The sequence below is a fragment of the Cucurbita pepo genome, chromosome LG20 (assembly GCF_002806865.2).
Source record: "Cucurbita pepo subsp. pepo cultivar mu-cu-16 chromosome LG20, ASM280686v2, whole genome shotgun sequence".
In the NCBI taxonomy this organism is placed as follows: Eukaryota; Viridiplantae; Streptophyta; class Magnoliopsida; order Cucurbitales; family Cucurbitaceae; genus Cucurbita; species Cucurbita pepo.
The window spans coordinates 3,503,771-3,522,539 of record NC_036657.1 but is presented as its reverse complement, the minus strand read 5'-3'; the positions used below and the strand labels follow the sequence as shown (position 1 = coordinate 3,522,539).

The 18,769-nt window shown below is 37.1% G+C and overlaps 1 protein-coding gene across 1 annotated transcript; it reads left to right on the top strand.

Moving 5' to 3' along the window:
* The first annotated feature begins 22 nt into the window (after positions 1-22).
* On the top strand, positions 23-18,353 carry LOC111783068 (twinkle homolog protein, chloroplastic/mitochondrial). Its single transcript, XM_023663947.1, has 21 exons — positions 23-658; positions 1,077-1,210; positions 2,485-2,540; positions 2,904-2,961; positions 5,308-5,418; positions 6,804-6,887; positions 8,093-8,173; positions 8,380-8,445; positions 8,516-8,632; positions 9,633-9,680; positions 9,770-9,855; positions 9,965-10,025; positions 11,079-11,261; positions 11,451-11,582; positions 12,505-12,566; positions 14,894-14,977; positions 15,433-15,564; positions 16,559-16,655; positions 16,830-16,964; positions 17,254-17,321; positions 17,930-18,353. The coding sequence occupies exons 1-21, from the start codon at positions 334-336 to the stop codon at positions 18,000-18,002; spliced, it is 2,193 nt and encodes a 730-aa protein (XP_023519715.1). The 5' UTR covers positions 23-333; the 3' UTR covers positions 18,003-18,353.
* Positions 18,354-18,769: the final 416 nt, after the last annotated feature.

Here is an 18,769-nt window from a genome sequence, read left to right as displayed (position 1 = left end):
AATGATATCTTGGTTTGAATTTGACAGGGAAAATAATCCCGCAGGCGCGAGTTGTGCAGAGCAGAGGGCTTCTCGTTTCGAGGTCGGGTTCATTTGTGTTCGTAAGCGAGCGGCGGCAGAAAGGTTAGGATTTTCATAGCGCACGAAGCCGAAGAGTTTCAGCAGCCAAGAGCCACTCTGCGCTTCGCACACCCATTAATTTCTTCATTTCTTCACCAACATTCAATATTAATGGCCTTCTGCTTTCTTCACTCTCTACCCACTATGTTAACTCTGTAGACAGGGAAATGGAGGCCATAGGCAGCCGATTACCCTAGCCCCACCTACCCAGCCATGCGTTTTCTTCATCACAATCAGTGTCTCTGTAGCTCCTTCTCCAAGCTCTCTTCCCTTTCCTCCTCATTTTATCTAATGGGTTCCTTCAATTTATGCAAGTCGTCTTCTCTGCTTTTCCTGTCGCCCCTTTCTTCTTCTTCTTCTTCTTCTTCTTCTTCTTCTTCTTCTTCTTCTTCTTTGCAGAGGTTTTTCCTGTACAAAAGCAATTCTGTTCTTCATGGTTCATTTCCCGTACGACCCATGTCCCGTGGCAAGGCGTTTTCCATGAAACCAAATGGGGTTTCTTCTTTCACTTCTCATGCCAATGTTCCCAGACCTCCAGGTAATCGTTTTTGAGCTGTTTAGGGCTTTTGAATTGTAGTTAGGCTTGTACTTGGGCTTGTAGTTAGGCTAGGAGCAACCTCATGTTTCCTGGCTTGGTGGTTCGGAGAGGCTATGTCTTGTATTTCTCGAAACAGCGATCGATTGATGGGATTGGGATTGATATTCCAATCTTTCTTCTTCGAACGTATTGATTTGACCCCATAAACGGTACTTCCAACCAGTAGCATGTTGCCATCCGAAGTAGAACCCCATATTTCTTCGAGAGAATCTCCTAATTGTTCTAAAGCAACTAGAAAGAGATTCTTTAACAAGAAAGAATTCAGTTCACTTTTAAGACAGCAAAGTAATTTGCAGGCAATGTCTTGACTTGATGTTTGTTTAGTTTTAACGTTATTTTGCATCTCTTTTTCGTGCAGCATTTATGGAGAATCCACTAGCCGAGGCTTTAAGCTTGACGCGATTGAATATTCTGAAAAAAAAGTTGCAGGAACTTGACATTGATGCTGAATTTTGTGTTCCTGGGCAGACCAACCACTTGCTTTGTCCAATGGTATTGGGTTTCTAATGTCAGCTTCTTTATGCTATCTTGAGATATTTATCCAATTTGTAGAAGTGAAAACAGCTTCCAGCTTCTAAAAGATTTTCTTTATAAGAAACCTGAAGATATATTGATGAAAAAACAAAAAGACAGCCTAGGGGTAGGGGAAGAGAAGCTCCCCCTCTAAAGTAGTTAATCACAAGAAGGCTTTCCAATATTGAACGATCATCGAGAGACAATAATTACAATTTTTTTTGCTATTTCTACCGTCCTACCAAGAAGCAATGAGCTTTATATTATTTTAAAAATTAGTAAAAACAGAGAACTTATGTTCAGAACTCCTGTGATTTCTTTCCAACTTGCATCTCCGTTGGTGCTCGGACTGCGTAACTTGAAAGTAGTTGGGTAGAACCAACCTTAGCCACAAATTCTAAAGGCATCCTCACACTAAGGGGGCAAATCGAAAACCTGAGTAGCTTTAAAGGAATGGCCAACATCTATGAGCTAACTAACAATGTAGGAAAACATGATCCAAAGGGGCCATGGAGATTCCTCCACCACCTCGTGGAAGAATCTTATAAAGGTTAAATACGCTTCTACATCATGTACTAATCGATCCCTCCCCACCTTTTGTGAAGGGGCAATGTAAGTTTGTAAAAAAGCATTAAAACCTTATCACCAACTGCGTTCGCCATAGGGTGGGTGATGGAGGAAACACATCTTTCTAGATTGACCCTAGGATCGACAACACTATTATAGCTTTGTGGTATCATCTTTTGTATAGGCTCTCTCATTGCAAGATGACCATGATCAAAGAGACCATGGTGCAACTACTTTAACAGGGTTAGCTTGCAAATTTTACTGTCATTTTTTGCATTTCTCAAGAGGTACTTGGAGATGATCTTAGTATGGAGGTGATCAAGAAACACTTCACACACAGATAGATCCACATACAATACAATTGCGGACACTTTTTTTTAGACACACTGTGCTTGAGATTTTAAACGATAGCAAGGGAACTTGGAATGGTAACGGTTTGGACGAAGAAAAATTTAGGAAATTGTTTGAAAGTCTCGACTAATGTCTTTCCTACTTATTGCTGGAACTGGCTTTACACATTATTTTTTCGTTTTGGTTCCAATAAATTGGTTTAACTTGTTGCCTTCATCTATTGGTTATAAACTTGAAACTTCTAAGTGAAACGAGGTAGTTTTGATTTATTTAAAATCTTCAAAATTTTAAATTTATGTCATGCCCTGATTAATTCTGTATCAAATTGGTGCCAGTGCAAAGGTGGCGATTCAGGGGAACGGGCCTTATCCCTACATATCTCAGAAGATGGGTAAGATTTATGGCATCTTTTTATATGTTACACTGATAGTCTTTTTGTGTGTATCTTTTATGGTTTACATATGTTTTAAATGTTCTTGTGGAAGTTATTCAGGATGATTTTTAAATGGCATCTTTTTGGGCATTACAGGGAGGTTTTTTTTTTTGGTTAGTTTTGTACGTGCCACGAACCTAGTTTGACTTCTCACCTTTATCTTTGTGTCCAACGAAATTATTACTTTTCTCATGTACAAAAAGTGGTTGGATTTCCTTTCCATCCCTTACAATTTTCAATCCTTCATTTCCATTGTCCTATATTCTGCAACCTTTGTCTTTTCGAGTATTGTAGGTTTCTAATTTTTATTTCAAATATCAGGGGAGCTGCTGTTTGGATGTGCTTTCGTGCAAAATGTGGTTGGAAAGGCCGTACTCTGGTATTAATAATAATTCATTTGGGTGTGCTTTTGTGCAAAATGTGGTTGGGCCCTTTCACACAGGGTCAATTTTGAAAAGTCATTCCGTTATACCTCCCTCCCTCTTTGTTAATTGGGAAGGTTTGTTTGTAAACGTCATGACATCCATTTTATAAATTTCAATCATCAATGAAATTGTCTCTTATAAAAAAAGAGTTGTTCGATTATTGTTTTGTTTGATTTTTTTGATAAGGTAATTTTGTTTTTGTTTTAAATTCTNCAGATAGATCCACATACAATACAATTGCGGACACTTTTTTTTAGACACACTGTGCTTGAGATTTTAAACGATAGCAAGGGAACTTGGAATGGTAACGGTTTGGACGAAGAAAAATTTAGGAAATTGTTTGAAAGTCTCGACTAATGTCTTTCCTACTTATTGCTGGAACTGGCTTTACACATTATTTTTTCGTTTTGGTTCCAATAAATTGGTTTAACTTGTTGCCTTCATCTATTGGTTATAAACTTGAAACTTCTAAGTGAAACGAGGTAGTTTTGATTTATTTAAAATCTTCAAAATTTTAAATTTATGTCATGCCCTGATTAATTCTGTATCAAATTGGTGCCAGTGCAAAGGTGGCGATTCAGGGGAACGGGCCTTATCCCTACATATCTCAGAAGATGGGTAAGATTTATGGCATCTTTTTATATGTTACACTGATAGTCTTTTTGTGTGTATCTTTTATGGTTTACATATGTTTTAAATGTTCTTGTGGAAGTTATTCAGGATGATTTTTAAATGGCATCTTTTTGGGCATTACAGGGAGGTTTTTTTTTTTGGTTAGTTTTGTACGTGCCACGAACCTAGTTTGACTTCTCACCTTTATCTTTGTGTCCAACGAAATTATTACTTTTCTCATGTACAAAAAGTGGTTGGATTTCCTTTCCATCCCTTACAATTTTCAATCCTTCATTTCCATTGTCCTATATTCTGCAACCTTTGTCTTTTCGAGTATTGTAGGTTTCTAATTTTTATTTCAAATATCAGGGGAGCTGCTGTTTGGATGTGCTTTCGTGCAAAATGTGGTTGGAAAGGCCGTACTCTGGTATTAATAATAATTCATTTGGGTGTGCTTTTGTGCAAAATGTGGTTGGGCCCTTTCACACAGGGTCAATTTTGAAAAGTCATTCCGTTATACCTCCCTCCCTCTTTGTTAATTGGGAAGGTTTGTTTGTAAACGTCATGACATCCATTTTATAAATTTCAATCATCAATGAAATTGTCTCTTATAAAAAAAGAGTTGTTCGATTATTGTTTTGTTTGATTTTTTTGATAAGGTAATTTTGTTTTTGTTTTAAATTCTTGTACTCTGTTCAAATATCATGGAACATTTCAGAGAGTTTGATTGAGTGGTATTACCATCTACTTGTCCCTGTTTAGAATTTTGTTATTCGTGTGTAAGTCTCTTTGAGAGTGATAAGGAACTTCTCGTAAAAAAAGGCCGTGGGGGAGGGTCACATTTGGGGAGTTAATGGTGAAGTCTATGTAATTAGGAAGATTAGAGATCCAGAGCCTGAGATTACATAATGATACATTGTTAGCTAAGTGGTCATGGTGATTCGTCATGCAGCTTGATGCTTTATGGTACAAAGTTATTGTGAGCAGATATGACCCGCACCCTTTTGAGTGTGTGGCAAACTGTGGTTCGATCTATGGGCCTAGGAAAAACCTCTCGAAAGCTATCACTTATGGATTCCCTTTTGAATGTTTATTTTTGGGAGATATTTCCTGGTTTATGTCACCTCTCTTAGTAGAACCAACTTTCAGTGGCTTCAATTCTGCCTTCTCTGTCTGATTCTTCTTTGATCTCCTTGGGCTTCAGTTGTCCTTTTTTGATAGAGAGCCGATAGATGTTCTTCTTTCCCTTTTGCAAGACCAATGCATTTTTCTGGAGAGAAGAGACTCGAGAACTTTGTCTCCCGATCCTTTGAGAGGCTCCTCCTCTTGATCCCTTTTACATATTTTGTCGGTCACTTCTCCGACTGAGGTTACTTCTACTTTTGTCGCTTGCAAAGAAGGTCAAATTTTGTGAGTGGCAGATTTTACATCGGAGGGAGTCACAACCTAATTTTCATGCTTTGAAGGATTTCATCATCTACCAATTGCAGGTGGTTGATGCTATCATGCTCGACCTCACAAGGATGTCTTATCCCTCGTGTTTTCTTTCTTTTATGGTTGTGAAGGAATGTTTCTTATAAAAATGGAAAAATGTTCACAATCCAAATTGGTCCTTATAGTTACATATTGCTTCAATTTATATGAATGCATGATTGAGTTATTTGGCTTAGCATAGCTTTTGATGGCAGGCTTTTGCTGATGGTCGGTCATCACATCAAATTTCTGGACAACTCACACTTAAGCAGAAGAAACGAAAAATTACAGTGGAGAGCCTACAACTTGAACCACTGTGCGATGAGGTGGTCGATTTTTATATTGTTCTTCATTTGATTATGATTATTGCTATCTGATGTTTGTAAAAGCATATATGTATGCTTTTGTTTAGTTTTCTAAATATCTTATTTATAGGTGCCCATCAATTGTTTATCCTTTATTGTAATCCTACATTTTGTTAGATTAGGAATACTCATCTTTCTTTAAATTAAGAATTTAAACTTAGCCCAAAACTTAATTAAAATTTTCTAAAACAAATTAAAAATAGATATAATACTATCATCTTTGTTTTCGGGATTTTTTTTTTTTTAAAAAATAAAATAAAAACTTTATGTTAGATGAACACGACTCTCCACAATGGTATGATATTGTCCACTTTGAGCATAAGCTCTCATGGCTTTGCTTTGGGCTTCCCCAAAAGGCCTCAAACCAACGGAGAAAGTATTCCTTGATTATAAACCTATGATCATTCCCTAAATTAGCCGATGTGGGACTTTCATCATCCAACCCCTCCCCTCGAACAAAGTACGCCTCCCCTTAATCGAGGCTCGACTCCTTTGGAGTCTTAGTCATTTTTGACTGCCTTCGAGGAGGCTCGACTTCTTTTCTTTTGGAGTCCTTTGTTCGACATTTGAGGATTTACCAATCTATTGGCATGACTAAGTTTAGGGCATGACTCTGATACCATGTTAGATGAACACGACTCTCCACAATGGTATGATATTGTCCACTTTGAGCATAAGCTCTCATGGCTTTGCTTTGGGCTTCCCCAAAAGGCCTCAAACCAACGGAGAAAGTATTCCTTGATTATAAACCTATGATCATTCCCTAAATTAGCCGATGTGGGACTTTCATCATCCAACCCCTCCCCTCGAACAAAGTACGCCTCCCCTTAATCGAGGCTCGACTCCTTTGGAGTCTTAGTCATTTTTGACTGCCTTCGAGGAGGCTCGACTTCTTTTCTTTTGGAGTCCTTTGTTCGACATTTGAGGATTTACCAATCTATTGGCATGACTAAGTTTAGGGCATGACTCTGATACCATGTTAGATGAACACGACTCTCCACAATGGTATGATATTGTCCACTTTGAGCATAAGCTCTCATGGCTTTGCTTTGGGCTTCCCCAAAAGGCCTCAAACCAATGGAGAGAGTATTCCTTGATTATAAATCCATGATCATTCCCTAAATTAGCCGATGTGGGACTTTTATCATCCAACTCTTTATAATTTTTTTTTTTTTTTTTGGATAAGTTTGAAGTAATAAATTACTCAACTAAAAAATGAAATTATTCAATCCTTTAAGCATTAATACAAATATTTCCGTTGGTATATGCCTATCAATTACACTTGCAGTTGTTGTATGTTATCTGTATATGGAACATAGAGAAAATAATTATGTTTCTTGTTTCAGCTGGTTGCTTATTTTGCTGAGCGACTGATATCCAAGGACACATTGTTAAGAAATTCAGTTATGCAGAAAAGATCCAATAATCAGGTAAAAGGAGCTGTTATTGAATTGAACTAGCTACGGAGCGTTGACCTTAGGATGATATTCTCTTAATGGCATCTGAAGCACGCTACGCTAAGATTGCATTTCAAATCTGTGTTGATAAAGTGTGCTTCATAATCGTTGACGAATATATCAATTGCATAAATTACCATTTGATCTTTTGTTGTCCTTTCTAGCTGCCTTTGATTATTGTTTATATTTTTCCATTGAGTTAGAACAAAAAAAACAAGGAAATACATGGCATTTTGGATTTTTGAAGTACAGGGAAAACTATTAAACAAGGTTACGTTTTACTTTTTTTTTTTCCGGTGTATTAGGGGGAGGGTTTAAGCCTTTAAATTACAAGTTTTGATCTATTTAATGATTAGTTGTTATATACCTTTTTGTGCGTTTTGTTAGGAACCACAACTTTCCACAATGGTATAATGTTGTCCACTTTGAGCATGAGCTCTCGTGGCTTTACTTTTGGTTTCTCCAAAAGGCCTCATACCAATGGAGATGTATTTCTTATAAGCCGATGATCATTCCCTAAATTAGCCAATGTGGGACTCCCTCCCAACAATCCTCAACAATCCTCTCCTTGAACAAAGTACACTATAAATCCTCCTCTGAGGCCTATGAAGCCCTTGAACAACCTCCCCTTAATTGAGGCTCGGCCCCTTTCTCTGGAGCCTTCGAACAAAGTACACCCTTTGTTCGACACCTGAGTCACTTTTGACTACACATTCGAGGTTCACAACTTCTTTGTTCGACACTTGAGGATTTTATTGACATGACTAAGTTGAGGACATGATTCTGATACCATGTTAGGAACCACAACTCTCTACAATGGTATGATATTGTCCACTTTGAGCATGAGCTCTCTTGGCTTTGCTTTTGGGTTCCCCAAAAGGCCTCATACCAATGGAGATGTATTCCTTATTTATAAACCCATGATCATTCCCTAAATTAGCCAATGTGGGACTCCCCTCAACACGTTTGGGGGTGGGATGCATGGAGAAAATCTTAAAATGGAAAATAAAATACTTTTAGTTGCCATACAAAATTTGACAGCAAGAATGCTGAAAGTTTTGATTACTTTGGTGACATCGAAGACATAACTCTTATTTTGTATAAATTTTGATTTGCTTACTGGACTAAATATTTGACCATGATTTGCCTCTTCTGACTGCTTACATTTGTTTTGACAGATCAGTATTGCGTTTACATATAAACGACGTGGAGCATTAATTAGTTGCAAGTATCGTGATGTCAACAAGAAGTTCTGGCAGGTTCTTGTTTTAACTTATAAATAACACCCTATGATAATTTTTTATATCCTAAAGATTTAACATATACTTTTGAGTAAATTTAACCACTTGATTCAGCTTAAATGCATTTTGATTTTCCCTTCTTCCCGAAAGAACAATGGGCTATGTTTTGCTTGTATAATATATATTTAATCATCATCTAATTGTCTACCATTCCTTTATTTCAGGAGGCAAATACTGAGAAAATATTTTATGGATTGGATGACATAGATGGCGCAAGCGATATAATCATAGTATGAGCTATTTAGTGTGGAAAGTTTCTCCACTTAGATCTATCACTCATAATTTTCCTTTATAATGTAGGTTGAAGGGGAGATAGACAAGCTTTCAATGGCAGAAGCTGGTTTCCATAATTGCGTGAGCGTTCCAGATGGTGCACCACCGTCAGCTTCCCAAAAGGACGTGCCTCCTGTAGATCAGGTTGTTCTTTGAGGACCCTGATTTTTTTGTTAATCCTTAACTTTAGTCATCAGATTTATATACCTTTTTATAACGATGACGTGGTAGCCATCTTCATTGACACCTCACCTGATTCATCTCTGGGATTCTGTACTTCCTCATTGAGTAACATACTTTGTCTTCGCTCTGCAGACTACATGGTTTTTTCCTTAATATTCTCTCGCTTCTTCTTCAAGTAACAGACGTTGTCTTCACTTTGCAGACTAATATATGTCTAAGTAGAGGTCTTACAGAATTAGCTCATATAGCTAGCAGATCTTCCTTGATGAAATTAGTTAACTAGCATTAGCAATGGATTTCATTTTAATTTTATTTTTAAAAACTGATTAACAAATCACTTTCATCAGGAGAAATATAGTACCAAAGTAAGCAGACTGTCTAAATATTTATGCTGATATCAAACAAAGGAGCCAAAGAATAAAATTACAAGGGGCTGTGAGAGGATATCCAGTCTGCTTAAAGGCCTCGTATTTTTCGAAATTTCATATTTTGTTATTTTCTTGCCAGAGATGGTCGGTTTGAGAATGTTTGTTTGTTTTTTTTTTTTGGATCAGCGTTCTTGTTTTGCTGCCCAGTCTAGCTCTTTCTCTCATTTTATACCTGTGTGGGTAATGTTCGTGTGTTTAATTTGCCTTCATACCCTTTTGTTAAATGGCCATACGTCACCCTTTCCAAAATAGCGCGAGAAGGTCTATCTTTGTGTCATAAAAGGCGAGAAATAATTGTGAGCATGCATGCATAAAAAAAATATTTTATCGTTCTTCTCTTTGGCCAAAAACTTCGGTTTCGGTGCATTTGTAATATTTCATTGTGTGCACTATTATTCATTTGAAACTATTCATCCTCTCCACAAAGCTAACACTGTCATATCAAAAATTGAATTATTATTCTTATTATTTGATTGATGTTCATTTATTTTAGTCTGATTGAAATGCATATTTCATGTTTCGTGTGAAGCTAGGATATGAAATATCAGTATCTATGGAACTGCAAAGACTACCTGAGTAAGGTTGGCAAATATAGTTCCATTTCTTTTAAGCATAAACACATTGTAGGGCTTCGAAAGCTGTCTAGTATAAATGATATTGAAATTGATAGGCATCACGCATTATACTTGCTACTGATGGGGATGCTCCTGGTCAAGCTTTAGCAGAGGAGATTGCACGTCGTGTTGGAAGGGAAAGGTTTTTTTTTTTTTTTGTTTTTCTTTTTTCTCACTACAATTCATTATTTGGTTGGAATAGATGTGGAGTAGTTTGGCTAGTAACGTGCATTTTCATTTTTCATTCTTAGATGTTGGAGGGTCAAATGGCCAAAAAAGAATGAGGCCAATCATTTCAAAGATGCAAATGAGGTTGGAATTATATATCCATTATTGTTGTTGCTGTCCATTTGTTGATTCATTTATTTTTCTCTTCTAAAGGAGTTAATTTTTATTAGATTTAAAGCTTTGATGGGAAATACTGTTGATATTTCTGCTACTTTTTTTCTCTTTTCCTAGACAAAGCTTGCTTTGGGCAATGAGCCTTATAGATAAGATATTGAGTGGAAAGTCATCTTTTTGGTACTCATAACATCTTTCAAAGAACATTACAATTAAGATATAGGGAGAAGTCAGAAGTCTAGTTGAGCTCTATCTTGGAGGTAGTGTACTCAGATTAAAGTAACGATCGACTATTAGGTTTTTTTCATAAACCTAATTGGCAACTATAAACCGAGTTCAAACCACAGTTAGGGAACTTTAATCATTTTCTTTATAGTTGTGATGTTGCTTATGCAGTTTGGGACAGTTTTTTTGAGTTCAACCTGGACTTGGCCAGGCATAGGGGCTTCCGAGACGATCAAAGAGTTCCTTTCCATCCTCTCATTCACGAGAAGGGAAGACTTTCAGAGTGTTTCCTTTTCTTATAATCAAGGAAAAGTTATTTCTTGTTAAAAAAAAAAAAAATTAGATTGAGTAGGGAGGTTAACCTAGTTTGGAAGTTCAAGATCCTCAAGGAGGTTAAGATGTTTCTTAACGCCCACCAGAAGCTTCAAAAGAAATTCCCTCATTCTGCTGCCTTTGCCATGATGGTGAGGAATTCTTGGACCACCTTTTCCATGCCCTTTGCGTTCGGGAAGTCATCTTTCATTTAAAATGAATTGGACTTACCAGTGTGTTTACCTAGAACTCTTGATGAGTGGCTTATAGAAGTCCTTGGGGGCCAGTAGCTTAAAGGGAAGGAAAAGTTCAATGGAGCGGTGCTTCTACGAACTCCTCTTTGGTTAATAGGGAAGGGGAGAAATCAAAGAATTCTTTAAGATAAGAAGTCTTAGAATTCTTTTGGTCATAGGAAAATTCTTTCATAACTGTAATAGTAGGACATTATTTGTATAGAGGATCACTTCTCTTTTTTATTGTGTTTAGGTTCTGATGTATTTGGGCCCTGAAGCCCTGAGGGAAGTAGTTGATAATGCAGAACTGTTTCCTATACGCGGATTATTTAACTTCAAAAATTACTTCGACGAGATTGATTCATATTATCACAAGAAAGGTGGAAATGAGTTTGGCATCCCGACTGGATGGAAGGCTCTCAATGATTTGTACAACGTGAGTTCAAACTAGCAAACTCTTTCTTTGAAAATATTGGCTTTGTTCTTTAATGGAATGAAGGTAATTGGATATTTGTGTGTAGGATGCGATCCTTTTTTACGTCTGTATAAGGAAACTTGCAAAAATTTGTATCAGAAAAATGAAATTTTTTAGATCTATCATAGCTAAAGCCTTTGGTTTAAACAGGTTGTCCCAGGGGAGCTTACCATTGTCACTGGTATTCCTAACTCAGGAAAGAGTGAATGGATTGATGCTCTGCTATGCAATCTTAATGAAAGTTCTGGTTGGAAATTTGTTCTCTGCTCTATGGAGAATCAGGTGAGCTGTTCAAACTTCTGAGCTGCCCGTGGTTGACATTTTTCTGTATGTTCCTTTACTAAAAGATTCTACGCACTTGACGTCGATATCTGTATTTCTTTGGGATTTTGGGCTAGGTGTTGCTTTTTGCACGTTTCTCTTATGACGTCGATATCTGTATTTCATTGAAGTTCTAAGATTAATTTTAGTCTTGAAACAATCAATTTATTACAACATTGTTTGAATTAAATTGATATGCTAACGAACATAAGTTCTCTTTGCTCTTTCCAAAATTCATTTTGTCATCTTTTGTGTATTGGGTTCTTGAGACATCCTCTGCGAACATTAGTTTAGGAAACATGGTATGAGTTATATAGATACAGTAAGTTATATGCATAAATATAAAACAATCTATAATATGAAAAAACTATACATAAAAGATGAGAATATGGGGGAACAAATTTTGTAAGGCATTTGTTCTAAATGTAACCGTTCCTTATGTACATGTTCCTAGTGTAACGGGTTTGAGTGTAACAGAGGCTTTAGGGGGGCGTTTCCTCCCAAGGGCTTTTGTCTTGATTGGGGGCATCCCCCCGTGGAGTGCGTGTTGCATGGGGAGCAGATGCTCCCCGGGGTGTGAGCGGAGTTGGTATCCTTATTGCTTTGTTTGTTGTTTTGGAGAGTTTTCAAAGTCAACTCTTCAGAATTAATCTTATGTTTTTAAATACGTGGTGATTAGTATTATAGTGTCACGGTTTCGATGACCAGTTGGAGACCCTTTTATGTGACCCCTCGTTCCTCTATACGTTCTCTCTTAATGAAATTAGTTTATTTTGTGAGATAACTAGTAAAATTAAGGGAATCCAACAGATTCTATTTCTTAATTTTCCTTCCTTCTCTTGCCCTGTTTCAATCTAAATTTTTTCTGATGAATTATTTATAGGTTCGAGAGCATGCAAGAAAACTATTGGAGAAACGCATCAAGAAGCCGTTCTTTTCTGCTCGGTAAGTTTTAGATTGTACTTTTTGTTCTCTCACTACCCTGATTTCTATAACTATCATATTCAACCAAAAGATACAAAGGGGTAGAGTGGCTTTGCTGCCACGACTGAGATTCAACTATTATGAATAGTTTTTATGAAATCCCACATCGGTTGGAGAGAGGAACGTAGCATTCTATATATAAGGGTGTGAAAACCTCTCCCTATCAGGCGTGTTTTAAAACTGTGAGGCTGATGACGATACATAACGAGCCAAAGCGGACAATATCTTCTAGCAGTGGGCTTGAGCTGCTACAAATGGTATTAGAGCTAGACTCCCGATGATGTGCCAGCGAGGACGCTGGCCCCCAAGGAGGGTGGATTGTGAGGTCCCGCATCGGTTGGAGAGGGGAACAAAGCATTCCATATAAGAGTGTGAAAACCTCTTTCTAGTAGATGCATTTTAAAGCCGTGAACTGACGGCGATACGTACAAGGCAAAGCGGACAATATCTGCTAGCGATGACTTGAGCTGTTACAGTTTTAATAGCCAAACCCTTTAGAGGATGGCTCCAACCTAGAAGACTAAAGGCCAGCGAGAAATTACAAAATTCATTTAATACAAACGTTGAAACAAGGCATTAAGCCCAACAAGGGACCAAACCTCCTCTCAATACCTCACCATACCCCTACAGATTTTTTTGTTTTTCTCAAGTAAACGATTNTTCCAAAGCACACTTCCATTATTCTTTGGGTGGGTGAAAGAACAACCGACAACCTCCACCCAAAGCAAGCTAAAGGAACGGCTTTGTATGTGGCAACCGACAACCTCAATACTGCATATAATCCTATCTAGTCCAAGTTGGGAATGGACGATATCTATTTCCGCAGCTTAGGGGGAGTGTTCAAGGAATGACCTTAACCATATCATGTAAATCCTAGTCTTAATTATATCTATATTGTTACTAATATTTAGGAATTGAGTTAGATTTATTTTTCTATATTGTTGCCTAGTATCTAGGTATTTAGTTAGTTTTTTCTTAAATTTTTTATTATAAAAGATACATGTACCTCCTGAAAATTAAGAAGAAATGTGAGCAAGATAATTTACGCAACGGTTCTACATTTTATAATCTAGTTGGCCTTTGTGGACTCTTTAGTGTCAAGGAAGGACAATCATTGAAATAATAAAGATATTATTTCTCCTTGTCATGTACCACTGATACAAAAAGTGCATCTTTAAGTGATTAGGCCAAGACAAAATTTGAAGATGCAGTCTTCTGGTTTGGGGGTCATGGTCCCAAACCAGTGCTCAGCTAGGCTAAGGTCCCTTGTACAGGTCGGGCTGTCAAGGCGGACCTTATTTTTTCACTTGTTTATTGGTCATTGTTACTAAAACATTATTTGCTAAGTCTTTGCATATAAATGAGAAGGGCTTGTTTGGCAGATTGTTTAAATCATTTTTTTGTTGTTTAGGTTTAATTTAGTGAAAAATTTCTCGTTTTGTTTTAGTTTTTTTCACTAATGATATTGTAAAATTCCACATCCGTTAGGGAGAACGAAACAATGTTTATAAAAGTGTGGAACCTCTCCCTAGCAGACGTGTTTTAAAAATCTTGAGGGGAAGCCCGAAAGGGAAAGCCCAAGGAGGACAATATTTGCAAGCGGTGGGCTTGGACCGTTACAAATGGTATCAAAGCTAGACACCGGGTGATGTGCCAATGAGGAGGCTGAGCCCTGAAGGGGGGTGGACATAAGGCGGTGTGCCAGCAAGGACGTTAGGCCCGAAGGGGGTGGATTGGGGTCCCACATCGATTGGAGAAGGGAACGAGTGCCAGCAAGGACGCTGGGCCTTGAAGGGGGTGGATTGTGAGATCCCACATCGGTTGGGGAGGAGAACGAAGCATAATATATAATAGTGTGGAAACCTCTCCCTAGCAGACGCATTTTAAAAACCTCAAGTGGAAGCCCGAAAGGAAAAGCCTCAAGAGGACAATATCTACTAACGGTGGGCTTGAGCCGTTACAGAGTAGAACATTTATTCTAAAATCATGACTTGAGAGCTTTGTCAATAAAGGTTTGAATCAAACAATAGCTTTAAACTCTACAAACATTCTAATCATAATGCTTAAGAACAGTTTGGAAAACAAAAATAGAAAACTATTTTGAAAATACTCCAAATTAACCCATAGCCTTTTTCTCCCTGCAATACGCTCGTGGTCTTGTTTTACTCGACAAGAGTCTTTTTGTGTAAGCTGGCTCCCGTTTGTGGACCGTTCATCCGCACTAAAGTTCGGATTTTCATAAATTAAATTGTCAACTAACTTTGTCTTTCCTCTTTTATGTCCTCAAGTTACGGTGGAGCTGTAGAACGAATGAGTCTCGATGAGTTGGAGCAAGGCAAGCAATGGTTAAATGATACATTTTTTCTTGCAAGGTAAATGGAGAAGTCTGAAATATATATTGTTGGTTATTTTTCATATTCATACATTACTACTAGTACTTAACATCTCAAGATATAATCTTACATGGCCAGTTTGTGTAAAGAGCGATCTTCGTAACCGAAAGATATGTGTTTCTGGCTGTTGAATTTCGGTCGTATCCGTGAAACGTTCTAGTTCACGAAGAAAATGTCCTTACCATGTTAGGATCTTGATTTGTGGTTTTTTTCTTGTAATTTTCTCAGAAGATAGTACCTCAAGAAACATGTTATACTCGATTCTCTAATTAATCAAGTGCTTAATGGAAGTTTTTTTTTTTTTTTTTTTTTTGTTATGACATTTGAATCATGATCAAATTTTTAGTTTTTTTTTATTACTTTTTCATTTTTGCCTCCCTACAAACCTCTTGATGTGCTTTTGAATGTGTTTTTTCTCTTGTTCACTGGACTAGGTGTGAAAATGAGTCCCTCCCAAGTATTAATTGGGTCCTGGATCTTGCAAAAGCAGCAGTTTTAAGGCATGGAGTTTCTGGACTCGTAATTGACCCGTATAACGAGCTTGATCATCAACGGCCTTCCAGCCAGTGAGTGTTATCATTTTGTTAGTTCTAATCTTAGCCAAATCTTAATCAAAGAACTTTATCTAAAACAAATCTAATTCAAATTAAAAAATCTAAACTGAAGTGATAATACTTAGCAGACAATCTGGCAGATATCTCCTGTGGCCTTCTACCATGGATGACTATGCTTTCTTCGATCTTAGTGATAATACTTAGCTTTTATGTAATATTTTCTTGGTTGTGATTTGTAAGAGCCCAAGCTCACCGCTAGCAAATATTGTCCTCTTTGAGCTTTTCCTTTCGGTTTTCCCCTCAAGGTTTTCAAAATGCGTCTACTAGGGAGAGGTTTCTACACCCTTATAAAGAATATTTCGTTCTCCTCCCTAACCGATGTGGGATATCACAATCCACATCGATGTGGGACTGCAATCCATTCTCCTTTCGGGCCCAACGTACTTGCTGACACACTGCCTTGTGTCCACTCCCCTTCAGGGCTCAACCTCCTCGCTGGCACATCACCCGGTGTCTGACTCTGATACCATTTGTAATAGCCCACGCACACTGCTAGCAGATATTGTCCTCTTTGTGCTTTCCCTTTCGGGCTTCCCTTCAAGGTTTTTAAAATGCATCTGCTAGGGAGAGGATTCCACACCCTCATAAAGAATGTTTCGTTCTCCTCCCGAACCGATGTGAGATCTCACATGATGATCCTTATCTTCCTTAAAAGATTTTGCAACTTTCTTATATCCTTGAGCAGTGTGTTTATTCTCAGATTTAATGAGAAGAAAAAGCTTGCTGATCATTTCAATTTGTAAGCTCTAAAGGAACAATTCCAACATTATTTGCGCCATTGGTGATATAACTCAAATTTGTACTTCCAAAACTTCACTTATTATTATTTTTTTTTTGCTTGTTGCCCTGAAGAAAGATCTAAGCTGCCAATTTTGGCCTTCTCTTTTCGCCTTTTGTTGTTTATTGTACGGTTCACTATAGGGTGGAAGTTCTTTTTTTGTGACAGAACTGAAACAGAGTATGTGAGCCAGATGCTTACTAAGGTCAAACGGTTCGCCCAACATCACGCTTGCCATGTTTGGTTTGTTGCACATCCTAGGCAGGTTGGTCGCTAAACTTTCATTCTTCTTGTGGTCACCTAACAAATGTTGTTTGGAGCTCAAAACAGGCTTCCCTTCATTATCTAAACCCTTTCGGTTCATATTCACGACACGTTAGCCACTGTGATCTCTATTCTTTGTCTTGTTCTTTCTCACATTTTCATCGCTTTTTTACAGTTGCAGAACTGGTCTGGAGGTGCACCTAATATGTACGATATAAGTGGAAGTGCACACTTCATTAACAAATGTGATAATGGAATTGTTATTCATCGTAATAGGGACCCCGAGTCTGGTCCCATTGATCTCGTACAGGTGAGTACAAAGAGTGCACATATTATAAAAAAGCAATCAATCCAGTACCCGACATTTTGAAACTGCTCACGTTTAGTCCCTCTATTAACGACACCATTAGTAAGTTAGATTACCAACGGTACTGTTAATAGAGAGAATAGAATTTAGCGTTTTCTAAATGTTGTGGACGTGAAGGGACTAAAGTTACGTAAATCTTAAACGTCATAGATCAAAAAGGTAATTTACCCACGAAAAACATTATATTGATTTCGGTTTACATTAGTTTTCGTTGGGATCTTGCTACTTGTAGGTATGTGTACGGAAAGTACGAAATAAAGTTGCAGGAACAATTGGGGAAGCTTATTTGGCATATAATAGGTATGTCGAGATCTTTGTTCAAAGTGTTTTCAGGAATTCACATATTGATTCTGACTTCTTGTGGTGATGAGTTATATATATACTTTACTGAAATTAAGGATGTTTAACATCTTATAAAGAACATATTTTCTCGACGCCTTTTGAACGAACTATTTGAAAACAAACCTTTTACTTTTGAAAACACAACCGAACGAATAAGGACTGACCACACAAGCCTCTTGATGCTCAAAATTTTCGTATAAGCTATCGGTCAATCGACAACCTAGTCTATAAGGACTGACTTACGTAATGAATGTCGAGAAACGGGCACATCTTTAACTTCCTAAACCTTCCTAGATGTTTGCTTTCATTATCAGCTCAATGATTGTGTTGCGAGCTAAATGATTGACGATCATCGTTACCCGTAGATTTTTTTGTACGGTAGAATATCTTGACAGGATTCTTTACTTATTATTCTGCAATTCCAACTGTTAAATGTTTCATTTCATCTAGTGGCTTACAAATTGCAACACTCCCTTAATTCTCTGTTTATACTTTCATATGATTCCCTTCGTTTTCTGATTGCTTGCTGCGACGATCGATAATGGTTTTATCGACATGCTCATCAGGGTAACTGGAGAATTCTTGGACACGGACGAGTCCTTTAGAATAGAGCAGAGACTTAAGAAGTCGAAATTTTGAATGAAGGTGTGCGTTCTTAGATGAATATCGATTACTTGTGATGCTGTCACAAGTATTATTCATGGCCATTCATCCACTTACAGATCATGGATGTTTGTAGAGTTGTAAGGTTCTTTGAAACATCGCTGTAGCTCCCATTTTACAGGAGTTTATGTTCTTCCAAACACATTTAATGTCATAATTTTGACTGTTTTTTTTGGTTATTTATGATATGTGATGAATATTAAAGGAGCATGTGGGCTTGAATGTGACTAGACAGGAACATAAAGGACAGTGTTGTGATTCCAGCTGATCAGCTGAATGTGTAAAGAACAAAACATTTTGACTATAAATTCATTGTCGGCGACCACTCCATGATTGATGCTTTGCCAGAACCATTGCTTTTTTATTTTATTTATTTATTTATTTTTTATTTTCTCAATAATACATTTCACAATTTCCTCCTAATCTTTCAATTATTGAATCTATATTTATTTATTTTTAATAAATTGAGCTTAGTTTTAATATTTTAGGAGATTGAACTGAACCAAAACGAACGAAATTAAAGTAGTGGTTGTAACGAGTTTCGAAGTGCTTTTTTAATATTCAATTTTGTGGATATATATATAATTCACGAATTTTTAGAATTTAGTTTGAAAATAGTTCAAAATGTGTTCATATCAAATGGGTTTTTTTTTTTTTGGGTATTTTTCAAATATATCATAGATATCATAAATTAAAATAGAATGAGAAAAAAATTACATAATTAATGAAAAAATGGAGATTTT